Source organism: Nipponia nippon, unplaced genomic scaffold (assembly GCF_047370975.1).
Source record: "Nipponia nippon isolate SJK-2023a ecotype South Korea unplaced genomic scaffold, ASM4737097v1 scaffold_12, whole genome shotgun sequence".
Lineage (NCBI taxonomy): Eukaryota > Metazoa > Chordata > Aves > Pelecaniformes > Threskiornithidae > Nipponia > Nipponia nippon.
The window spans coordinates 9,714,532-9,740,169 of NW_028262313.1; the positions used below are offsets into that span (position 1 = coordinate 9,714,532).

Sequence of the window (25,638 nt, forward strand, 5' to 3'; positions counted from 1 at the left end):
CACTCTGCAAGTATTAGCAGGTATTATTTCCACCTCCATGCATTTGGAATAGAGGAACCATTTAAAGAAGAGCTGTAAACCCTTGAGAACAGGGTTTCTGGTGACACCCACACCAGAGCTCTCGCCCCAGGAGCCCTGGAAGGCAATACAGTAACACCTGCAGCAGGCGGAATAAACAGGGCATGCAGAATGTTGAACAAACATAAATCTGGGCACTTGGGTCTGAACTTCAGATTCATGTTTGTAGCCAGCTTTTATCTCTTGCCTCTGAACAATGGTCAACAAACACCTCAACGCCTTGAACTAATAAAACCACCTTCCTTTCTAATGCTACAGCCTGACATTTTCTTCAGCTGCCTTCTGCAAGGCTGGGTGCCTGTATGACTGCTTTTAAATCAAAAAGAAATGTGAGAAATTCCTTGGGAAAAAAAAAAAAGGGGGGGAAGAAGAAAAAAAAAGCATTCTGGTCAGATTTTCTAGCTATCCAAAGAAATTGTTACACGGCTGACATAAATCAATGTGGCAGGATCTACAGGCTAATTAAACAAATGTGACAATTTTAAAACACTCAAAAGTGCCTCCCATCCACAGTATGCATTCTTCTCAAATGTGTATTAAAACCCATGTACTGTATTAAGAAATTGAAAGGAACTTACATATTCAATAAAAAACACAATTATAAGCACAATTTGAAATATATGGCTAAAATAGATTGGAAGTTTATAAGGTTTCTCAGAACATTAAATTCAATGACACGCTTTCTTTAAAGAAACGTTAGAAATTCTCTATAGAAATGGATAAGCCACGGTATGTAGTATAATTTTAAATATCTGATTAAGCCTTGCTTTTGCACAATTATAACACCAATAATTCCAGCTGAGGACCTCAATGCATTTTGCTAGCAACTAATTTAACTTTGCAGCACAATGGCAGTGTGGGTGAGGTTCTATCTATCTCCCCATTTCACAGAAAGGACACTGTGGAGCGAAGGGGCATCTCAAGGTTATACAGGAAGAGTAAAGGTAGGATGTTTTATCTGAGTCTATGTATTCAAACTTTTATTGAGAGGATGTTCAAAGATATGGGAAGATGGACCACGTCCGTCTTTTACTGGCAGGTGTGAAGTGGTATATTCTGAAGACTTTGACAGCTGAAACAATCTCCACAGGTAAGAAAGAACACATCTTCAGAAAGAGCTCCACTGACTATGCTGCATGACAGTCTTAAAGCCTACAGATCAATGTCAAGTAGCAAAGACATAAATTGCTCCCCGCAAAAAGGCGGCTTCCAGAGCTATTCTCCCTGCAGAATGTGGAATAACTTGAACTTAAGACAGATGATGACTGCAAGACTGCCTTCCCATGTTAGGCTGCTTCCACAAACCCCACGGAGGCTGGCAAGGCCGATAGCGTGTCACCACATGACTCCTCAAAGGAAAAGTCCACCTGCTCATCCAGGGGGTCTCTCAGGAAGAAATGCTTCTTGGCCCATAATTCAGTTGGTGTTTGTATTCTTGCCTTAAGAAGAAGAGATTAGGAGTGACTTGGGTTAAATTTAGACTGCAGTAAGTACATGAAGAAAATGGCAACAACTATTCCCAGTATCTGCTGTGACAGAACACTTCCACCCATTTCCTCTGAGAACAACAGTGAAATTCAAAGTTCTAACTTCAGGTTTACTCCAGGTGTCATCTTTGTCCTGTTTTCTTTATTTTCCTTCTAAGAGCACAAGAGCCGTGAAGCATCAAAGGTTGCAACATGGCAGGTATAGTTAAAGCAGTGAAACTGAGCATGCCTCAAGTATCTGGCTCCTTTTTGGCCCATTTTTTTTAATTTCTCTGGTTTTTTTCCTTACATATATTTTTTTAACCATCAACCAATTTTTTTAGGTTTTGACTGTCACGGCCAGCTGAAACTTCAGAGAAGAATTTCAAAGAGGAGAGCTCTTAAAACTCTTTCTGAAGATTCATTTAGTTACATCTTCCAGCCCTGTCTTCCCTTGGACACTGCAAGTTTGCCTAGTCTTTTCCTAGCTCTGTTTCGCTTGACTAACCACATATGGCCAACTTATCCTTCATGGGCCCCACCAGCTTCTTCAGCAGTGCTGACTTATGGGGAGGCTTCCTACCAGGACTTAAAACCCACAACACTTGCCCTCAGGGCTGCAAAAATGGAGCCCTTCCCTTTTGTGAGATAAAGAGCCACAGAAGATGCTACAGACTCTGTCATTTCAAACCAGAATTGTTTCTAAAGCATTCATTCATTTCAGAAAGCCTAACTCGATTTTAATATGTTTTCAATGTCTTCATTCTGTGCCTAAAGCAATTTGTTAAGTAGAGTACACATTATTAATCTACTTAAATGAAAGGTAACATTGCTAGCAGTTTAAATACTCCATGCCCATATTTAACCATGTTTCATTTTGACAGGACAAGATGAAATAGCAGAAATGATTAATCTGAGACCAGAGGAATATTCTACTACCTATATTTCAAAATAGGGCTAGATTTTTTTGTTTAATCCTTTGGCAGTAAGATGTGTAAGTGGAGTACAAGAGCTTCAGATGGCTTTTCTGCTTGACCGTGCTGCATACTGTGTCAGTAGTTGTTGTTACCGGTCATTTAGGAATCAGCAGCAGTACTCCAGGACAGGCACACAACAGGCTCTGAAGTTCCTCATCACGTTTTTATACAACATAAATTTGTGCAGCCCACAAGGTCCTTAAGGGAGGATACCTGGTATGGCTAGAGCCAAACACTATAACGGTGTAGAAGTGTCTAAAATTTTCCATTGAGTTCCGCACTTGGGGCCTTTTTTGTTCATGGGAGCATACAAAAGGTCAAAGTTGATCTGATATCCCAGACTCCCTGGGTCTGTTTTCTCTCGCACTTTCACTCAAAGAGAAGGGAGTTACTCTTTATTCACAATGATGAAAAAGGACAGGAAGTCAGGTCCCATGGGTCTGCAAATCTGGAATAGGAATCTTAGTTTTATGATACTCTCCACTCAACTACAAGACCCCATCAATTCATTTTCCCACATTTTTTGTCTCTCTCACTTCGAGTTATTTCTGGAAGTACAAAACTCAGAGTTATTTGAAAAAGTAGTATATGAAGTGACCAAAACTTTTAAATGCTGCAGAGGGTGCACCTGATCTTCCACAGAAGTTGTAAAACATTATCTTTTCCTCTGAGACAATGACTTTGCTTGAATTACTTTCTTGTTTGAACTGGCTTTTTAAAAATTATTTTGTATATTCTCATAAAATATTATTATTTTTATCATAACAGAGTACTGAATTAGTGAGGATGCCGAGCATGTAACATGTTGCAATACGCAGTGGATCATTTCTGAGGTGACTGTCAATGAGGAAGAGAAACTAAAAGCGGTTGTTTTGGTGCAGAAGAGATGCTGAAGAGCTTGGAAAACAGATAAGAATTAACACTTTCTCATTTAGTCATTCATTTCTCATGAGAGTGTTTTCATTCTCTTCAGGAGCAGTAACACATGTCCAAACTCTTGTGATGTCAGCTCACTTCACAGTAATTTTAGTAGCAATGGTAAATCTGGCAATGATAGCAGAATTATATAATACTACTGAAATCAGCAATATTTCAATTTGGCAGTACAAATATATATGCTAAAATATTATGGTTAAGGAGATAAGAAAACAGAATAGAATAGTGAGTTCGAAATAGTGCACTGCAATCTCTCTCTCTTTTCCTGAATACGTTTTGTAATCTTTTTTTATTGTTACAGTGTAGACAGGCTGCAATAGACCCACTTAATGATCAGATTTTACATTTCAAAGTTCTTCGGTAAATAATTTCTTTAATACCGCTATGAAAATAAAACCTTTATTTGATAAATGTGCCTGCAGGCTGGAATCAGACCTTGCTTGTCTGTCCTGACAAAGGTCTAATCTTTTGCTGCCTTACATCTTGAAGAGGCATTTATCCCTGTAACAGGCAGGTGCAAAACACCACCTTTCGAATACAGGAAACACTGCACACCCACGCGCATTTGTCAGATCAGACAGTCAACCTTTCCTCCCCGTCACCTCCCCAACAGCATGCAGTCTGCTTTGCGTTGATCTGGCAGCACAAAGCAGATTTATAGTATATATCTACATCAGAAGTGAACTCCTCTCATACCTAACCTGTACCATGCCAGCAGTGTAACGGTGGCCCACAAAACCAACCGCATAAGCTAAGTACTTAAGCATTGCCTCATGCCAACTTCCTTCTCAGCTAGCCTGAAGTTAGCTCTGAGTTTTCTACATTACGTACCTTCAAGTTAATATAGACAGCTTGGGGATAATGCTCCTGAGGTGCCTTTCTCACGGGTGGCACCACCATGTTGCCACTGTAAAGGTGAATGGCCAAAAACGTGAATAATCCTGTTCTGCTGCATTCAGGTATAACTCACAGTGGCCAAGACAAGCTTCTCTCTTAAGGGTCTGCTCTAGACTGGGAAGACCTAAGGCTGCATCCTCCAACTCCCAAAGAGCCTTTGCACTTCAAGCCTACACCAGGCTGTCCTCAAATGACTCCAACTATTGATCTCACCGTGCCTGCGTGTATACGGCTGGACAGTGCACAAAATGCTGGGAAAAGGCTTCTTTTGACCTTCCTGGAATTGTTGCTGAATGCTTGTGGTGGTACTGAGACGAGAATTGAGCTGATCACCTACCAAACCAGGAATAAACAATTCTCAAAGAACTACTCGGCATTTCCGTTTCCTGGAGTGAGACTACATCTAGAGAGTCGTCAGAGCAAAGGACTAGTTGCTGCTTTTATGTATACCTGAAGTAATGCAGGGGTAACTCCTTTTTATTTAATAAGTGTCGCAAATGAGTGGTTTAGATCACTTAAGAAATCGCCGTCAAAGGTATTAGCAAAAGTGGTTTTACTATGATGGTGTAAAAGTGCAACTTAACAAAGTTCAATGGCAAGGCTCGCTCTATTAATTACTGCGTGGAAGAATCATACAAAGGAAAACTGAGTTACACTCCAGTTAGACTGATTCACAGAGAGAACGGAGATGCAAAAGGGTATGGAGGACCCTCCCATTTTGTCACGAGGTTCAGAGTGGACCCCCTTGCTTTCTAAACTCCTCAATTCAAAAGGGATTTCCAGTCTTGGTGGCATCTAGTTAATCGCACTTATGACCCCACCGACAATAAAGCCGCAGCTTTTGTTTTGACAATACGCAATGCTTCGGTGTCCACCACATACCCCATCATTGCACTGGGATTACATCACAGTGGAACTGTCCTCTCTCTGTTAGAACACAGAGTATGGGCCCAACAAAACAGGAACAAATGGCAAACTATTGATGTTGATGCATGTGTTGTACGGGAAAAACAGGGATTTATTTGTGAAAGTAATACCATTAAGGCCCAAGACATTTGGCTTGACACTGAACAAAATGTTTGTCATTTTGAAATACATCCTGATGAAACCCCTGAAACTGTGCTTATATATGTTGGAAATGGATGTGTTTGTATGAGAACCCTCTGTGATTCTGTATCTATGGACAACACTACTGTAGAGACATATAATCACTCAAGTATCTGTATTTGTAATTTTACCAAAATTATGGGATGTGACTTTAACTATTCAGCTCCTGTCACAGCACACCAATTGCTACAATCTAACTGTACATCATATCAAGATTTATTGCCTACCCCCATTGGAATGAATCTCATATTGGTGAGAAAACTGTTGCAATATGATGACCTGAATCAATTGCTAAAACGAATTTGGAACAACGGACAAAAAACCCTAATTACCGTCCATCATGATGCAGAGGAGATACACCATGTCCTGGAAAGAGTGAAGAAAGACGGAGAACATCACTGGTGGGAAACTCTTTTTGGATGGTCACCAATAGCAACTGGAATTTTGAATTTGATGCTACATCCAATTGTAGTTTTGTTAGTTTTAACCTTATTATGTTTATTGCTTATAATCATTCTGTGTATCAGTTTGGCAAAAAATGAAACAAATTACATCAATCCAGCATGTAAAACATACACAATCAACTGATTCTGTATGCAACATGGTATATAACTAACATTACTTAGAACACTTAAACTAAAATAATTGGAATCTTACCACTGATCTACAATACGCTGCATATTGATGACATAGAGCCAAGAGGTAGCGGTACTACCACTCTATGAGTTGATAAAGGAGATTGACTGTAGTCATTGGGTGGAGCGTGACGGGTGCACTTGATCCCCTGACCAGATTGAAAGTGGTTTGGTGCAGGCTCTGGAAGAGGTAAAGGCCTGAGCCGCAGCCAGGCCGTGAACGCCTCTAGTTTCAATCTATTCTCTGAAAACCCACGAAGGACCAGTCAGCATCGATGCATGTGAGCTTGGAACACCAATCATGCAACTGACACATGAATAGTGGGTGCCTTTTCCAAGACTCATTTATCAAGGAACAAAAGAAGTTGTGGGTACAAGGAGCCTCATGCCTACCTTTCCTATCACATGTAATTTGACTACAAGCCAACCACTTTATCCTATAAATATAGCAGCCTAAGTGAGCCTTCTTTGTGCTCTCCCTGCTAGGCAGCATGGCTGCATGGCGGTGATCTCCCCTTAAGCTGGGACACCTCTCAAGGTTGCTCCTCGAGGCAGAGAGACCTTTTACCAATGGCAGATCTTTGGTAAGCGACCGATACCGCGCATAACCTTGTAGTATGGTAACTTTGATTTTGTCTTGATAACTTTGATTGCATGCTGAATTGATAAATTTTGCATATATAATCCCTTAGACATAAACCGTTGTCCATGTCGGAGACTAAGATTGGACCTAGTCGCACCTAAGCTCCATGAGGAGTTTAGAAACCAAGAAGGTCTACTCTGAACCTTGTGACTCAATGAGAGGGTCCTCCGTACCCTTTTGCATCCCCAGTCTCTCTGTGAACTGGTCTAATTCAAGCGTAACTCGATTTTCCTTTGTATGATTCTTCCATGCAGTAATTAATAGAGTGAACCTTGCCATTGAACTCTGTTAAGTTGTACTTTTACAACATCATATTAAAACCACTTTTGCTAATACCTTTGACGGTGATTCCTTAAGCGATCTAAATCACTCATTCGTGACAAACAGCAGCAGCAATGTAAGTGGAGCTGCTGCCAATTTATACCAGTGTGTGAGGAATAAGAATTCAATGAACTCAAATGAGATCAGAGGTCAGTGGAATTACCCCTTGATTTATTTTGATGTGAGATCAGAAACTGGTTCTGCCTCCATTGAGAAAATGCTGATAAAAAGCTGAAAATGCAATGGCTTGGAAATTGCTAAGAAATTAATTGGTTTTATCCATCCAAATCTTCATGTACATAAGCGAAGTCTAAAGGAAAAAACCCTACAGTTGTAACACATTGCCTTTTTCAAAGCAGGCTATTACCTGTTCCTTACACACTTCCAAAGGCTGCATGCCAGACGAGGGACAAAGGCCGCAGATACATATTTACACGTGGGTTAACTTTTCAATCCATTTTTTCATTTCAATAGAAATAATAAATCACCTTATCCTGGAGAAAGAAGCAGCTTGACACAAAACATACGGTGCTGGGCTATTTTTATAGCACACCTAAGACGTATAGGGATTCATTTATTTACTCAGCTATTTAAAAGTGGCTACTCTTACTCATTCTCTGGACAGCTAAATGCCAGGTTGCTAAGTTACTGTTACTTGACATCATCTCCTCCCCAACGTGTTCCCATATTTGACAGGTTCACATGGTTTACTAGGCCAGTCAGCTCGTTATTCACTTGTCCAATGACGTCTGGGTAATCATTTTAAATTCACATCATGTCCTCCCCAGCAAGCCCCCAGCTTCCACATGAAAATATTTAAACTGCCTGTCAGCTACTAAGTGCATTTGTAACCACACTGGACAGCATACCTGTATTTTTCAAATTACAATTATTATAATTAGGTTTAGCATCGTTCTTCAATGTTGGTTTGTATTTTAGAAGAGAAAACAATTACTGAGGGGCAAATAATGGGCTATATCTGTTACAGTCTAATTCTGCTCTGTGAACAGTTCACCTCAGCTATGGATGACACATATTAAATCCGTTAGTGCTTTCAACTGGCATGAGGAAGGTAATACTACACATAATTTGCCCAGTCAAGGGCATTTTCACCTGCTGATCAATTTACATATTCTCCAATGTCATTAGACATGAGCTAGTCATCAGAAGAATAGACGACCATACAAATTATAGACTTTGCTCATTTAACTCCAGTCATTTTTACACTAATTACAATCTGAATTATATTTAGGATTTGTTTTGCTTCCAGACTAGAAAGCTTTTAATTAATATCACAGCTGTCCACATAACATCAGAAGTCCATCTAGTTACTTGATGCCTTACTACAGCGAATATGCACCTACAAGAATTCTTTTGTTCCTCTAAGTAGGGACAGGTTTTTAGACAGAAGTGCCTGCCCAGATGGTTAGCAACACAGACACAAAAGCTTTATGTGTACAGACCAGAGCCTCACTTCTGCGGGATTATGTCTAATCGATTGCCTAAACACCTAGCCCAGAGTTTCAATTTACACTACAAGTCCTCAAGAAAATTTAGTTAAATAAAATTTCCTTTCTATCCTGTGTAATGTTATGTGCTTATCACCTCTTTACCCAGAGGTAAACCAATGCTAAGGGAGGTCCCTCCTGTGCTCTCTATAGGCAGAAAAAGGATCGCTGCCAGTTCACACTCAGCGTCACACCTACACACACCCCTACGCCTGCGCCAGCACAATGGTTCACATAACGCGCAATGACAGCAAGGCACACTGATGTCAGGCACTGGTACAAGTGGCACAAGTAACAGCTCCAGAATACTGGTTTAAAATGTCAGTTCTCCCGCCCCATCTGCACTTTGTATCACAACATTTCAGTGAACTCATTTTTCAATGGCTGCACATAGCAAGTGACAACTTAATTTAAATCCATATTAATAAAATGTGAATTACACACACGCGCGCGCACACACACACTGTTGATTGCCTGTCTTCCATGTTATCCACACGGTCAAAGCCATTACGTTGGTTTAAAAAAATAAGCCACGTTTTGGAAGAGAAAGAAGTGTACTGATGACCAATGTATTTGCCTTCATCTTTCAATTTGGTATTAGCAACCTGTATTAAATGCAAATCTCCTGTACTACCTTTACAGCTTGGCCTTAGTTGTACGAGAGAGATTATTTTTATTATTATTATTTTTAACAACCTTCTCAGCCATCCTGGTTAGAAAAGCAAAATCAACACGAGACTGGTCTGCCATTAACCTTTGGTTGTAGTATCAGGAACAGTCCTTAAAGCATTTACACAGGATGACATAAGTGGCTAAGTGTTTCAGGAAATCTGAAGGACTGTGAAATTTTGTCTCTGAAGACTCAGGGGTCTGAACGGACTCAAGACCTTTCCCCTCACTCGGTTGGAAATTTTTGACCATGAACTCAATTAAACCTTTTTTTTCTAGGGGGAAAAAAAAAGACAACAGAGATTAGGAATTGCAAACCTCTACAATTACAAAAACCATTAATCAAGTTCAGCTTGAAAAAAGAGCTCTCTAAAATCAGAGGTCACAGATCTTAGCTTTGGTCCCTCTTCCTTGTAAAGTCTAGCAAAAAAACCTAGAAAAAAACCTAAAACTACAAGAGTTACTGTGTCTTTCTAAGGGGTGAAACTGAATAATTCCCTGACTTAAAAAAAAGGAAAAAAGCAAACTTCAAGGCATGAAATGCTCTAAAGGGAGACTGGCAGGGGCAGGGTGAGGCAGGCAGCAGCACCCTTCTTCCGGCACTTTGGGGTGCACAGCTCAGCAACGGACATGGCCCAGAGCAGAAATTGCCGGTCACTGCCGATGGTTTGGTTGGTCAAAACGCATGCTATTACAGCCCCATCTGTCTACCTTCGGGACTTGCCTGTCTTGTAATCCTTCTTGTTTACCTCTGCAATGTCCCTGACAGGATGGAAATGTTAACCGCCTATTTTTTTACCTGGGGAAGCTGCCATCAGGGAGCTGAGGCCCACACTCCCAAAGGCTCTTCAAAGCCTACGTCACGGCCCCAAAAGGCCAGAAAGTATCTGTCAGGGCTGGGAACTTAGTCCAGGTTCTCAAAGCACAAATCGCTGTTGAAACCAAGGGTCATCCTTTCATGTGGAGCAGAAAGCCTGAATCTCCTGATCCAGGCCTTCCACGGGGAGCCTGAAGACTGAATTTTGACCACTGCTGCGCATCACATTCTCTTACTCATTTTCTCTCTGTTGCCTATCAAGTAGAATATGATACTCTGCGTGCAGCCAAAACACATTTCCCGCTAGCTTGTTCTGCATTATAAATTTGAGAACAATGAAGTAATTGACAAAACTCTTTTACTTCTACTTCCACGCATGCTTCAGCACCATATGAAGTTGAAAGCCTAAAACGCTGCCACTGAAGGCAACCAACTGGGACTGGGGTTTGCTCAGCCTTTGACGGGCAGCCCCAAAAGCAGCTCTGTGATCTGCTGCTTTCATACACTCAGGGCCTTCCTGGCAGCCTGCAGCCTGCTTGCAGACAGGTTACAAGAAGGCTGCAGACAGCCTGTCAGCGCCCAGAGCTGCCTAACGCCATGCCGATGGCATACTAAGCCACCCTTGCCGTGTAACAGCACGCAAAACTACCTAGCCGCGCATGTGGCAAGGCAGCGTGCACCCCAGACAAACCATGGCCGAGGTCCCATGCCCACCTGCGGCGTGCCAAGTCCATACCTGCTCCTCGGTGCAGGCAAGGGATGGCTTCTGGCTATGCCTGCGCCTATGGCTGACAGGTTTGCTCCACGGCTGGATGGCAAGGCTGGGCCTGGGGGGTGTCTCGGGCATCCACACCCAGCAGTCAAGAAAGATCTGGCGGTTTGTATCCCTTTTTTGGGTGCCCCTCACATGCCCTTGTGAGACAGATCCCCAGAGACATGGAAACCTGCCAAATCCCTGCTCTGCCCACCCCACGAGTCCCCCCGAGTTTAACAGCCTACAGGAGGTAGGCAGGAGGTGCTGCCTGCAGCTGCAGGGACTCTGCAGTTCATCCCCATCCTCTGAAGACAACAGAAAGTCCTGCACCGATCTCAGCAGGTTTCAGAAGGAAGCCTGGGACATTCTGCCTCTGTTTGCTGACTCAAATTACAGTCATGGGGTAGGAAATAGGATCACCTCCTCTTGATTAGAAAAAAGACGTTTCTGCTTCCTGTGATTTATATGCACTGTTCCCACATTAAAACTGTCACCTGGATGATTGATCCCTGAAATTAGCTACATCACATTTCCTTTTGATGCTGTTTACTGAAAACAACTGCTTTCCCCAGCTAACAAGTCATTCATTCCAACTATAGTAATGAACCTAATTGAAATATAGAAACGGGGGAAGAAGACATTTAAAATGTACCAAGTATTTCGCACAGCCTTTCAACATTTTCTTTGCTTTTGCTCTCTTAGTGTTCTATAGGTAATAAACCCCTGCTCACTTTGAAGGCTGAAACTAAATTTTATTTATTTCCTTGCATTCATTCCTGCTGGGTGCACATGCAGATGCATACTCCTCTGTTACTGCAGGCCTGCACACGCATGCTTGCCTGCTGGTTCAACATACTTCTACGGCAACACTGGCAACCCATAAGGACATCAATAGCATCCCAAGATAATGTGTGTACACAAAACAGGAGCAAGTTTCCCAAACTATTTAACTCTGGATTGCAATGAATACTGAGAAGCCTATTTTATTTTCTAAGCAAGAATAAGTCCATGTCTTTGCAAGCAAGTTGGCATGATTGTTACACATGATTTCAGGTCTGGGTTAGTTTGCACCAGTTGCTCCTAGTGACAAGGACATGGCCGGCACAAATTCCCACTGAAATTTTATCCCCTCTACACTGAAAACCAGCAGGCTGGCTGGCAATCCCAGGGAGGTAGCTCTGAGAGATGGCAAACTCAATGCATGAGGATAAAAACCTAAATCCCAGATAGGGACTGGTGGGTTGCAAACCTGCCCCCAGACAAATCTCACTGCCAACAGGGGACCCCACAGCTCTGGTGTCTGAGGAAAAGCCCATCTTACACTTAAAGTAAGGCAGATTTACACATATACTACTTGTTGTGTACACTCCCCTTTTTCTTGTTATATGATCTTGTTGCAATTAAGCCATGCTCAGTTTGGAGTGGTTGTTTTAATTTTCTGTATTCAACCACTGACCAGAGCTCACAGAAAAAAATGTCAGTAGGTCTTTAACAAAACCATGAACGATGAGCAACTGTAGTTTGGAGGAAGAAGGAGGAAGACTGTTAAGTCAGTCTGTGAATGGCAGAATTAAGGCAACTCCACCTCAGGGTAGGAGAGAAATGCGTCCCAGAGAGACTCACAGAGATTGAGAGCTTAAAAAAGAACAGGAACATGTGTAAATCCTGACCGAGACAAGCTGGCAGATGCAGAGTATTAGGAGAACTGACCTTACTCACTACGGAGCACCGTGGGCCTACGACTTGGCTGTGCCTCTTTAATACAGACCCACTAATATGTTATTATTTAACTACACTGTTAAAGACAGCCATATAACCCTTCTCCATGAAAGATGAAATAACCGCACTACAATTATACAGAAGATACAAAAGCAAAGGGTATTACTCACCCGTAATATTTCTTCCACACAGCTGGAGTCATTGGGAAGGGTAACCTAGGTTTAAAGAAAAAAAGAAATGTTTAGTCAGGTGCTGGATGCAAAGTTCAGTCACTACAACCACGCAGGTGAACAGCTAACAAGCAACTGCCTCTGTTTGAAGACTGCTGTATCCACGCTTGCTGCCTACCAGATTTTCCAGTTCAGATCAACATAAATCATCAGCAGGACCCATTTTGTCAAAAGTTGTTTTTTTCTTCCGCGCCACTTTGTGCTACTAACGACACTTTTGAAGCAATAAAGTACTCTGATTTCCTCACAGTTGAGAACTGGCACTAGAATTGCCTGAAACTTCTGTAATTGAAGAAGATCCCACTGTTACTCCTATCGGCAGCCTTCAGATAGAAGGCAAGGTTTGGTTTAACTTGCTGCACGCTGCAGTGAAGAACAGAGGTGCTAACAGTCTGTTATCATCAACTATCTTATCCTACAGCTTAATAGGCTAACAGCCAAGACAGCTCTTAAACATATACTGTAGTAAAATACTGGTTGGACTATAAGGGTGGCTGCTGATTTTGTTGTCCCTCACTTCATCAGCCTGTTGCAGGTTAAGTATCCTCTGAAGACTGAACAGCACACAGGAATGCACCTCGAGAGGTTTGACAGATATTCCTTCTCCCCTTAGAAAGATGCAATATATCTGTGTACACAACCATACCCACGCACACACACAGTGGTGCCCTTCATGTGTTCCAATTGAAAATACTTGCTTAAATGGTACTTACAGCATTTGCCACAATCGCTTATTCCAGGGACATGAAAGAGCACAAAACCTCTAGGTACTGTGACTGATTACATGAATAACAGGCAGATATGACCTGTATGTACAACCACTTTGTAGCACTTGCAGGCAGTTATGATGGGTCCTTGTCACGGGGGTACAGCAGAAGAGGAAGAGACAATATTCAGGAAGGTACTGAAAAACAGGTAAGTGCTTCGTACCATAAATATTCAGCAAGACTTTTCTGCCCAATGCTTCCACCTTATTGCCCTCGGTAACTAGTTTGGTAAAAGACACTCATGACTAAACTTAATCCCTGTCATCCTAATCTGCGATAGAGCTTGACCAAAAGCACTGACCATGGCTTTCCTCCTATATTTCAGCCAGCACTAAGCTTCAAGAATAAAACCACACAGCTACAAAAGTCAAAGACCAGAAAGACCTATTAGATCACCAAGTTCACACTCTGCTAATGTAGCACATTTTCCCCGTATCTTCTAGTAGTGCGGTGAGTCTGACCCAAAAACTGTAGGGAAATGGGTCTCCCATCCCTTCCCTTAATAAAATATGGAGCAGTGTTGTAAACTATTTGGCCTTTTTTTGTGATAATTCTTAAAATTTTGCTTTCAGAGTCACCTCAGCCTTTCTGTAGAGCTCTTCCCACTACTCTAAGTAATTCATTACTTCCCTTCGCACTTACACCATGCACAGACATGCAGAATTATACTCCACTTTTCTCAAATGCTGCATGTTCAACTTTTACCTTCTTTCCTGATAAACAAGGTATTCCATCCCTTTGGCTTATTTCATTACTGTTCTCTGAATTTCCAACAGTTCATCAATATCTTGGTAAAGAAGTACTCAAATGAATATGACTACACTGCAGGAATACTAGTGATTTTTATCTACTTCAGCAACTATAGATTATAATTTTCCATAATATCACTTAAAAACATTCAACCGACCAAAAAAAGAGCCTTACCTTTTGTACCCAGTTTCTACTCAGCTCACATTCTACCTAGCAAACCTAGGCTGAGAACTTCCAGTGGATGGGCAGCATTAACTGCATTAGGGATGCAGTCCACCCTCATACTGCAAGGCTTGATATTCCAGCACTTCATTCGCCTTCCTTCATCCCCCTACTTTTCACTTAAATGACTTTTTTCCCTCTCAATACCTGTAAATTCTTTGCTAATCCGTGTTTTCCATACCTCATACCAACTCTCCATTCAGCGAGGAACATAGTTAACTTTAACCAAAAGATTAGCAAGCACGGGTATTACTGCAATGTGCAGTGGGAGCACATATGTCTCTAATACACTCCTGATTTTTTTCATTGAAAAATTGTTATGTTGGAATACAAGAAAACAAAACAAGTACTCCCCCAGTAAGTTTGCAGTGTACACACCAACCACAAAATCTTTCACAGCAGTAACAGGAGCAGCCCAAAATCCAGCTGAGTGAGTCAGACTGGGAAGAGTGAGAGCAGCAGAGATACAGAAGTCCTCTCTTCATTTAACACCCCTCCCTACCATTACACATGCCATTTCCAATGGTTAGCCAAGATACCATGTGTATTCCTTTGTTTAGAAATGTCTTAATTGTGATAATTGTGTCCCTGACTATTAACACAGGGCAGAGCATGTTCGTACTTGTTTCACAGTCCTCTCCCAATTCACAGCCCTGTTTAAGCTTATGTTACTTCAGAACTAATGATGCTAATAACAATAAACATACCATTTTACTTTAATAAAGCCCACTATATATAATGCAATCACAACCAGCTTCTGCTGGCAGCACTTGCTAATAACTTTAAATGTTCATGCATCAATTTAATTGTGTTAATGGCAAAGAAGATTTTAATGGCTTGACAGAACTTTTGTTCCCTTTGGCATTGCTTTGTTTTGAATCACTGGTATTAAAGTAATGCAAGATGTCAAAGTGCTGTGATTGTCATATAGGGAGATCCAAGCAGGAGCTAGCACAAAGAGGAAAACATTTAGATTGATGCAAGCATTAAAAGAATAATTATTACAACATGGCTATCAGAGAGAAGATCAATGTAAGAGTCTTTCAGTACATTACTATTAATGGATTTCTAAAGAAATGAGACCATTTTTCTAAATTCATGCTACAGTTGCACATTCTAAGAGACTTGAAAGGTACAGATCTATTAGAAACTTAGTCTATCCTGGAAAAAAAAGAAAAAACAACCTCTCAACCTTTCAAACTGTGAATCAAAAATTGCAGGTTTAATTGTCCATAAACACTTGCATTCAGCTAACAAGTGCAAGCAGGCCCACATGGCAAACCATGGCATCCGAGCATAGATTTATCAGGACAGAAGGAAACAGAGCAGATACAATATTCATCACCTTCTCGAGTACTAGCCCTATAACAAATTGTTATTAGAACTGCTGTTAATAAAATGCCACGTTCCTCCTGTAGTTTAGTCATGATTGGACATCCATCCCATACCATCACTTTCCTAATCTGATGAAAATCAAGTAGTTTAGGACCCATTATGTGATCCTCCACCCCCCTCTCCTCTCCAGCTTCCATCAGTAATCAGATTCTAAAAAGGAGGGCGCAGCTTGCATTTGTGCACACTTTTGGTGCTTTTCTTCCTTTGAGAGCAGCATGGTCTAACTCAGCCGAAAGGACAGATTCCAGGAACTTGGCTTCTGTAAGACTGCGTAGTTGCACTTCACATCGTGAGCCCTTCCCTCGGCCGGCAGTGCATTCAGTAACCCCAGACTGAAGAACAGTGAATATTACATAAGCTGCAGACAGACGTCCTGAGGTAATAAAACTTCCATCAAAACAAAAAGATTTCACAGCAGCGACATGCTACACTGAACTCATCTTCCAATTTCATTTTAATCTGGCAAAACGCTTTTGCATCAAAACGCTTCATGTTTACTTTTAAATACTGCTTGCTAAAAAAAAAAGGAAAGAAGAAAAAAGGAAAGGTCAGACAGTCAAAATATCCCACCTAATACAAGCCAGTATTATAAGGCTCTTTTCACATTTTGGTCTCACAAGAGAGAGAACAGAACTTAAATGATGTGGAACCAAAGGTTTAATGTATGGCTTGGATGGCTCAGTGCTAAACTTTAAAGGGAGGGAAGGAGGGCAGAAATCTAAGAGCGAGGGAATAGTAGCCTTTAATGTTATGCAGATCAAATGACATTGGGTGAATGGTTAGAATATCTGATGAGTCATGTTGATCTAACCTTCCATTTATTCATTCAACAGTTCCTTGACCACTCTTACCTCCTGGACAATTTATAACCTGCATGAGATCAGGATTTGGTTTTGCGGCACAGAAAAATCATATAAAGTCTCTTTCCCCTGTAATTTACATCCGACAGCAGGCATTTCCCAGGAATGTTAGCAACAAAATCTTCCAACAGACTTGTCAGAATAGTTCTGAAAATTCAAATGTAGCGTCAGAAAGCAGAAATACACAATGAATAATGTCTTTGCCAGAACTCACCAACTACATTTTCACCTGGATACACTGTTCGTGAACAATCCCTCTGGCTTTATTGATGCACAACTGGCATTCAACAAGTAATCTCTTCTTCCTATCTTTGTTTTATTGGAAAGATAAATGTAGCATGTTAAATGAACGTAGGAACCCACTCTCATTTCTTGCATTTGAGCACCTATGTGCTTATACATCAAGAGCTCAGCTTTCATTGTCATCTCCTTTATCAAGGAACCCATTTTCACTCTGGGGAGATGAAGCTCATACTACTGTTTACTCCTTCGAACACAAATTGATTTTTCTCTTGCTAGCATGAAAAGATCCTGTGCATGAGCCTTGATTGATCATTTCCAGTGTGCACTACACAGTGATAAGAGGAAAACACTTAGAAAACCAGAAGCAGCAAAACCAGGACTGTCAGTAGAAGCCTCATCCTATGAATGCCTTCAGCTCCTGCCAGGCTTCCTATTAACAGAGGGTGCTTCTTTTTTTGATGAATACAAGTGGGAAATGGATCAGGCAGTACTAAGTATAGCAGGGTTTCCAGAATCAAGACGTTGAACTAGCTGACCTTTGAACGTCCTTCCAACCTATACAAACCTATGATTCAATTTTTGCAATATGCTCACTACAAATCTAAGAAGATGCAATACTTCACCTGCACTTGAATGGAGCATACAGCCATGTCTTTCCAACACCAGCTTTCCTTCGATTGCCGTCAGCATTTCCTTGCACGCTCAGGCTTCATCATCACCTTCAGTCATTCCCTACATCTCTTCTGGACTTGTCCCTCTTCAGACAGCAGCCTGCCCCTCAGCTGCCATCTGACTACACATTTCTCCTCCTGAGGAAGGCTGTTTCACATTTACTTGAGGTAAACTTCACACCACTGCTCAGAGCGTGCTTTTGCTGTTTCCTATCTCACTAATATTTCATCCCAAAAGGGTCATTCATGTTAAAGACACCTGAAATAGATGTCAAACTAATCTCACTAGCTGGGAGGATCTTGGCTCTTCCTTACTAACTTTAGTGCAAATGGGTAAGAACAGGAGCAGCAAAAGAGCAAGGAATGAATATTGCAACCTGAGTGGTATTTTTTTTTCTGGTGTATTTGATATTCATGAGGTTATCACCAACATAGATGAGGACTGTATGTTTGGGCTCTGGAGGAAACTGAATGAAGTCAGACATGGTGGTATGCAAAAAAACCCAAATAAAATTGCTCCCTCGGTATTCGAACACATACATGTGTTTTTCACAGGGTTATTAATTCTCAAGGGAGCCACTTGTGGGTCCCAAATAATGTATATCCACTGTTTTCTTTTAGTACCTCCACCATCCTGGAACGAAAATACCATGAGAAGACTACATTTCCCACTATTTCAACCAAAAAACGTCTCCTGGGGCTTATTAAAAGGTCTGTGAAAATATATACTTTATATATATATGAAAAGAAAATTAAGAGAGAAAGAAAAACTGTTGCCTAAAACAAAATACGGAGAGCTGCTCCTCTGCTCCCCCTTATTACAAATACTGCAGAAGCAGTTGTGTCAAATATACATTTACTAGAAAACCTGAAAACAGGAAAAAGTTTTAAGGAGCAGACTGAGGTAATTCATTTGTTAAGCTAAGACGGCCTGGCCTGCAGTCAGCGCTGCTCTTCCAGTGGTGGATGGAGAAGTTTATGCCTCTTCCCTCCAGTAAAGCACATTAGCTAGGAAAAACAACTTACTCGTGTGGTCCAAAATGTGACTGAATCAGACTCCCGCTGACTTTAGTGAACCTCCCAAAAGGTCGCTAGTTCAGAAGCCGAAACTGCCCACAATGGCTACCTTTAGTTTCACACAAAACCCAATGACTCTAATACGCTCCTCTCCAGTCACCTAAGAGCTAGAGAAAATGGCGCAGTTACACCAGGCTGGGGCACGTGGGCGCTAGCCCACAAATTGGAAGGAATTATAGTTTGATTTCCCTACAACGAACTCCGCTTACAACGACCTCCCAGTCAGAGCAACCCCAACTGCAAGGGCAATGTTTCTTCATGGGCATTTAGTTCTGCTACAGCAGCTCTTAAACCAGACTGACCTGGATGTGACAATTATATTTTTCTTGTTCTTCCCAGTGCATGCTGTATTTAGCCCATTTTTTCTTTTTCATTTCTTTGATGTTTTCTTTTAACAATACCATTTCAATGTTGATCAGCATGAAATAGGCTCCATGAAAGCACAATATGCTGATGTTCAATTTAAACTCAATGGTTCTCCATTATTTTCATGCAGCAAATTGCCAAACTCTATTAGAGAGAGAAGCCTGATAAAGTGATCTCTCACTTCAAGGTCTCCCGGGAGTTTTTTAATGTAGGTAAGGCTGCACATTTTACTTATGGAATATTCTGAATGTAGTATTTTAGAAGCTTGCCATGATGATAATACCAGAGTAACTGGTAATGTCAGTATTCAGCCAGGCCCCAGCAGCAGTGGCATTTGCAGTACCTAATTTGTGACCAAAACACCGGCTTGCATAAAGGCTGTTACTACCATTTAATACTGACAAAGAGCACGGAAATCTGGAACTTCACATTTCCTTTTTTCTTTCTTCCTTTATTCCTTCCTTTCTCTCTCTCTGCCCCTCCTCCTCCAATGATTCCAAGTACTTATTTACTTACATAAGTACATTTTCTTATGTGCCTTGGTATTTTCATCTTATTCTGGAAGAGGTTACCTTATACATTTCCATTAAATTGATGATAAAAGGCACCCTGACCTAAAATGCCACTGTGCACTTGTCCACTTGAAACATCAAAGCCTGACTAACAGACTATGCAACCCTCTGGTGCGGTGAAATATATGGTGTGGCAGAAATAAAGATCAAGTGTCTGTTTCTTGTCTTACTTTTACCAGTGTGAATGAAATCTAACTCCTCGGAAGACAATGAAGCAGTGTAAGTATAAAAGGAGGGTGAAGGGAGTTCGGCTTCCAAGACTATTCGCCCTCAGTTAGGGGGATGTAAATTAGACGCCGTATTTATTCTCACTGTAACACTTCGAGTAGAACCTCTTGGAAATCATTCGAAATCCCTTTACTATACAGACATGGCTTCTAAATTTAATACAACTTGGAACTGGATCTCCTTTAAATCTATTTTACCTTACTGGAATTTGGTGCCTGTTCCCAGTACACGCCAGCGCGAGAGCAGCATCAGGCGGGAGTTGCGTACCTTCCTGCTAAAACAGCAGCGAAGTCACCAGGTCAGACCGTGGCCTCGGTGACACGACTAGAACGCCGCTGATGTCAGTGAAGTTGCATCAGTGTAACCTGAAGCATTATCTGACCTCACGAATTCAGACTGTAACATTTCTTTTGAGGTTTTGAAGAGGAACATTTTAAAGCACCTATTTACATCTGACAATACCTTTACTGTAGCTACAAGAATACAGTGGGTGACTGTGCCAGTTATCTGTTCCACTTCTTTTTTTAAAGCAGGTATGAATGTCCTCACTGAAAAATGCACTCCTGAGTTGTATTTGTGCAGTAGTTTGCACAGCTTCAAGGCCAATGCTGGGACCCAAATTAATTGCTCCGAGCTTGTTTGCAAATCAGTCGTTTTCCTAAGTCCCTCCACCACAGCCACAGCTTGCAGATCATGTCCTCAGACTGCCTTCAAAATAGAGGGCCAGAATTCAAAGGGCAAGGACATGGTCTTGCCTGGGGGAAACCAAACAAATGCTACCTGTTAGCATAACTAGTCCACACAAATACATTTTTGGCATAAACTTCAATCAAATAAATGAAATTCCTATATGAAGGAAAAGCCATTTTCCTTTTATTAAGAATAACAAAACAGCACGATTAATGATTACGTCTTTATTGGGACTGGATCCAAATTCAGACTACATTAAGAGCCAGATCTTATGCTCATTAAATAGTAAAACACATGATTATCCCAACTGCCACTGAATGTCATGGTTAGACAAAAGGGGAACTAAAAGAACACTTTTTTTGGACAGTACAGAACTTAGAACAAAGAAAATCTGATTTTGAATGGGATCTTTATGGCCTCCCTTTTAGTTACATTTCTAATTAAAATGCTTTGATCTATTAATGCCAAGGGACGCTGCTAAATGTATTCAATGCAGAAGTCACATACTTTTCCTGAGCTCCCAAAATCTCTTAGATCTGTGTGCACTTATGCTGCGTGCAGTTAAACCGCTCACTAAAATGAAAAGATATCTAAGAATAACTCACTTCCATTAGATTTATAAATCACATTAATTAATTCTACATCTCCAGTGGTGTAGAGACCAAACTCTAATGTGAGATCTAATTAAAGAAAAGGGAAAAAAAAATTGGAATTGAAACACAGAAGTAACTGTTTAGCCTCAAATTAATGAGGCGCTATGCTAAGCAAGAATGTCCATAAATCCCTAATGAGGATTTTAAACACATTAAAACTTCCTAATACAAAGTGTTTGCCTTCCTTTTATCCAATAACAAATAAGCCAATAATTTTCTGCCTCTAAATGACACTATTAACTGTCATGGCATGTTTTATTTGACAAACCCTCCATTCAAATACAGTAAAACCAATTAATTTGCCTGCTGTGAAATGTGTTTCTTGATAGCTTTTATGTGATTTTTCTTCTCAAAGAAATGTAAATAGGAGGTCAATGTAGGTGCCTGATTTTGCTTAAAAATATGCCGCAATAACTACAGATTTTCTAGTCAGTTTGCATTTCAAATGAATTGAAAGATAACCTCCATTTTCAGGTCATCAATCACATAATGGTCTCCTGATAAGTAAACAGTTACAGAGTAATAGTTTTATTACTAGGGAAATGGTCCCATATTTGAGCCGTGATAGTTGCAAAATTACCACTTTGCTCTGTTATAAATAACGGTTCGCAATCAGGGTGCTTGGCCTCTCTGCTTCCCCAGCAGGCCGGCAAGGGCCGCGCCGCCGCACCCGCCAGCGGTCAGCAGCCGACGGCACCGCGCACCCGGGTGCCCTCGCAGCCACGGTCCCCTGGTTTTGCACCGCAGTGAAAACTCCACGTCCTTTACGTGTGAGGATGGCAATGTGTTACCTTTTCTTTTTGTCAGAAAAATCTATAGAACAAATAAAAAATAATTCTGAGGTTTCAGTGGTCCCCTGGGCCCTGCTTAGTAGACCTCAGCAAAGAAAAGCAAGACCGTGTGATGACTGCCCCACGATTAAGGCGTATCTGAATCTCCGAAGCTCTTCCAAGGTTTTGTCACCAGGAAGATCGGCCTACTATAAAGTACATGTCTTATACTTCAGAATTGCACTTTTTTCAGTCCGTGCCTACTATGTGAACTGAACCGCACTGTAAACTGAAGGCAAAATAGAGGATAATGCATGGCATGCCATGCTTTATGGGGCCTAACTGAATGCCAATTAATCTTTACAACATATGTACGGTTCCATCAGCTCTTGCGTTGCATCATGAACACATGGAGACTGTGGTTTCTTTGCCTTAAGACGGAAACACAACTTGAAAAAAGCCCACGACACACCACATACACACAGAGAAGGAATAGGGAATTAAATAAAACAAAGATGCCTACCAGCGCTGAAAAGGACGTAACTGCTCACTTATTTAATCATCTGCAATAGATTACCAAGCAGAACTGGATAATTTATGTAGCATACCATGACAGCTGATTTCCAATTTGCACTATCTTGTACGTGTGTTTCTTATTGAAATAAGCAAAGAAAATCTGCAACCTCCCTGGGAAGAGCAGTGCCAAGGCTGCCTGACACGTGAGGAGGGCTGGCGAGAAGCGAGGCTGGGACAAATCAAAGGCAGCGCAAGTGCTCCGCAGCTCCGTTAGCCTCCGTCACCATCCCTGAGACACACAGCCTCAAACCCTTATCCCTTCCTTTTTCCCCAACAGAAATTCCTGTTACTATTGCTAGAAATTTTTGCCGTAGTGACCTTTCCGCAGGGATGTCTGGAGAAGGAATTTATATTTATATATTATTATCATATAAAATTATATATGTATCCAAATAAGAGAAAAATGCATTATGCAAACATCCATATTTTGCTCCTTAACCACGATCCTATTTAATAAGCTTAGGAATTGAATTGCAGCAGTTTCAAAAAGTAAATTGAAGAGACCCCTTGTCTTGCCTGAACAGTGAAGAAAACATGTCCTTCCTATACACTCTCAGCTAATAAAAATTCCCAAATTAAACTTTAAAAAATATTTAAGTGAGAACTATGCTTGACACAGTCAAATATCAGGAAATCAATCTCATGATGGATACGAGCTTTTGAGCTCAAGATACCGCATATTGTAACCTGTGTTTTGCTCACTTTGAAATCCTGTGTTCCTGAAGTCTGAACTAAGCTCCACCTCTCCAGAATGCAGCTGTTTGCATCTAATTTTGCTGATAAAATGTAAATAAAAAATTATTTATATTTTTGCAGAGGATCTAATATGATATCCCATATCAACAACTTTTACATCTACTTCTTAATCGAGACATTGAATCGGGCTAAGACCACCTGACATTATTTCACTTCTGACCTTTTCAACTGTCAAAGCAGACAGATTTTTATCCTACAAGATTCGAGCCAAAGCCTCAAAGGTGCAGTGCCAGAGCATTAATCCATTTCACTAGACAGTCATTGAAATTATAATTGAAAGTTCAACTTACTTTAGCATTTTATGCTGAAATACTTCGGGCAGCCCAGGGCAGAAAGTCGAAATCTGGTTTCCAATGGAGACCATTTCCAATGGTTTCTAAATGTTGGCAGTGAAATTCCTTATTGTCAAAGAGATCAGCAGATGCCAGCTTCCATTAATTTACTTTCTGTGACTGCTGCTCACTTCAGGAAGCCTTTCTTTACCTAAGGATGCTGACCTGCTGCAGGAGCCCATCAGAAACGGACTAGGAAAGACACTGATTTATCAGGAGAATGGGGACACTTCAGGGAAATTCCCTACAGCAGCCAGGGCAGATCCCACCCCTCCATTTATTCTGACTGATGCCATAAGCAGAAAAACAAACCTGCACAGAAGACATAATGCAGATCCGTAAAAGCGCCAAACTCAAGCTAAATAAACCGACCCACGTGTATTGCACTATCAAGAGTAACTCCAGAACCTGAAGGATCGGTAGACAGCTTCGCCTCTTCACCAACAGGTTGTCATAAAGGAAAAAGGACTTTTGAATCTGAAAATGACATCACCATTTTAAGTAGTCAGTGGGCTGTATATCCTTTGTTCTGGTATTCTGGAGCTGCCCAGAGGTCTTTGGCTAGGAAGTTCCCTATAAATAACAGTTTATTATTCTTAGACTAATCTCAAAAGCTATCTAAACAAGCATTTAAGTTAACTTGGAAGACATGTTTCATTAAAACCTAAAGGTCTTTTTTCTTCATTTTTACAGTTGGGGATGACTAGTAATTCTTGGCATCTTATGGAGGGGCTAAAAACTTTCCTTTTTGGGAGCAGGAACGGGGAACAGGGAACATGAGATCTAATACCTATTATGCAATGATAGGTCATTTTATCAATGTTTTCAAGACCACTATTGTACTTTTTCTATAAATTATACTGTCTATATCTGCACAAGGTCCCTTAAATCCTTAGTGCCAGGATATTAGCCCCTTAATTCAAAGCACTGAGAAATAATGCTGCAGCAATGCATGAGCAACGAGAAGAAAACAGCCCTGAAGACCACGTTAACTGGGTGTGTGCTGGGTCTCCTTCAGGCGCAGCGATCTTAAGGCTCAGCTCTCAAAGTCAGACCACTAAGGCAAGGAGAAAACAGACGGGCTCCTAGGCAATGCAAATCTCACAGAAGGGCATCTGAGACAAATACCAGAATTGCACGATACCTTAGGGACATCAACAGCGACATTAGCAAACCTTCTGTACCCTTGGAGAGGGTGTCTTGGCACTTACTGCTTCAGCACCTTTAATTACTTTGCTATTACCAGCCCTGTCTGAGATGTCTGTCTCCTACTCTGCATGTGTGTATGTGCACATGGGTGTATGTGCATGTAACTGAGTTTCTCCTTCCCTTTCTTCCTATTTAGATCTTAATGGCAAAGATGATCTACTGCTCTATGGACTGCTGCTGGCGTTATTTCACACACACAGTGTGACCCCTCTTACGGTAGAACCGTTTGTGTCCAGGTCCTGATGCAGCACAGGTAGCAATCGCACTTTGGATCCCTGTCTGGACCATTACCTTCAGGCTACAGTTTGCAGCACCGTACTCAATCCGCACACCCTGTCCACGATCCAACGCACAACTGCCGTTGCCTACAATGGGATCAAGGACACAGGCCCTTTAACAGCCAGCTTTCACAGAAAACATAGTTAATTTCGAACAGTTTTATTTTACAAACTTTACAGTAAATATTCTGACAAAATTTATTAAAGTAGAAAATAAAAGAATTTTGAAACCACAGAGACAGAGAGGATTTGGGAATTAATATCTTCCTTTTGCTAGACGTATACTGCAACTTTGGGCAAGTTAATTAACTTCTTGGTTTCTTTTTTTGTGCATCTGTATAAAATCAATAAGCAATATATAACTAGCCACCATCTAGTTACAGCAGGAAAGCAGTGGTTTGGAGATCCTCAGCAGGACAGTGTCATATAGGAGTGACATATATACGCAAAGCTGTATACAACTGGA

The 25,638-nt window shown here is 41.1% G+C and overlaps 1 protein-coding gene across 3 annotated transcripts in view; it reads right to left on the reverse strand.

The window, feature by feature from the left end:
- The window catches only part of AFF2 (ALF transcription elongation factor 2), a 346,574-nt gene that overhangs the window by 145,844 nt on the left and 175,092 nt on the right, over positions 1-25,638 (reverse strand). For all 3 annotated transcript variants that reach the window (XM_087748704.1, XM_087748703.1, XM_087748702.1), the window contains exon 4: positions 12,698-12,742. In XM_087748704.1, the coding sequence (XP_087604830.1) occupies positions 12,698-12,742 (45 nt within the window). The remainder of the gene's footprint in view (positions 1-12,697; positions 12,743-25,638) is intronic.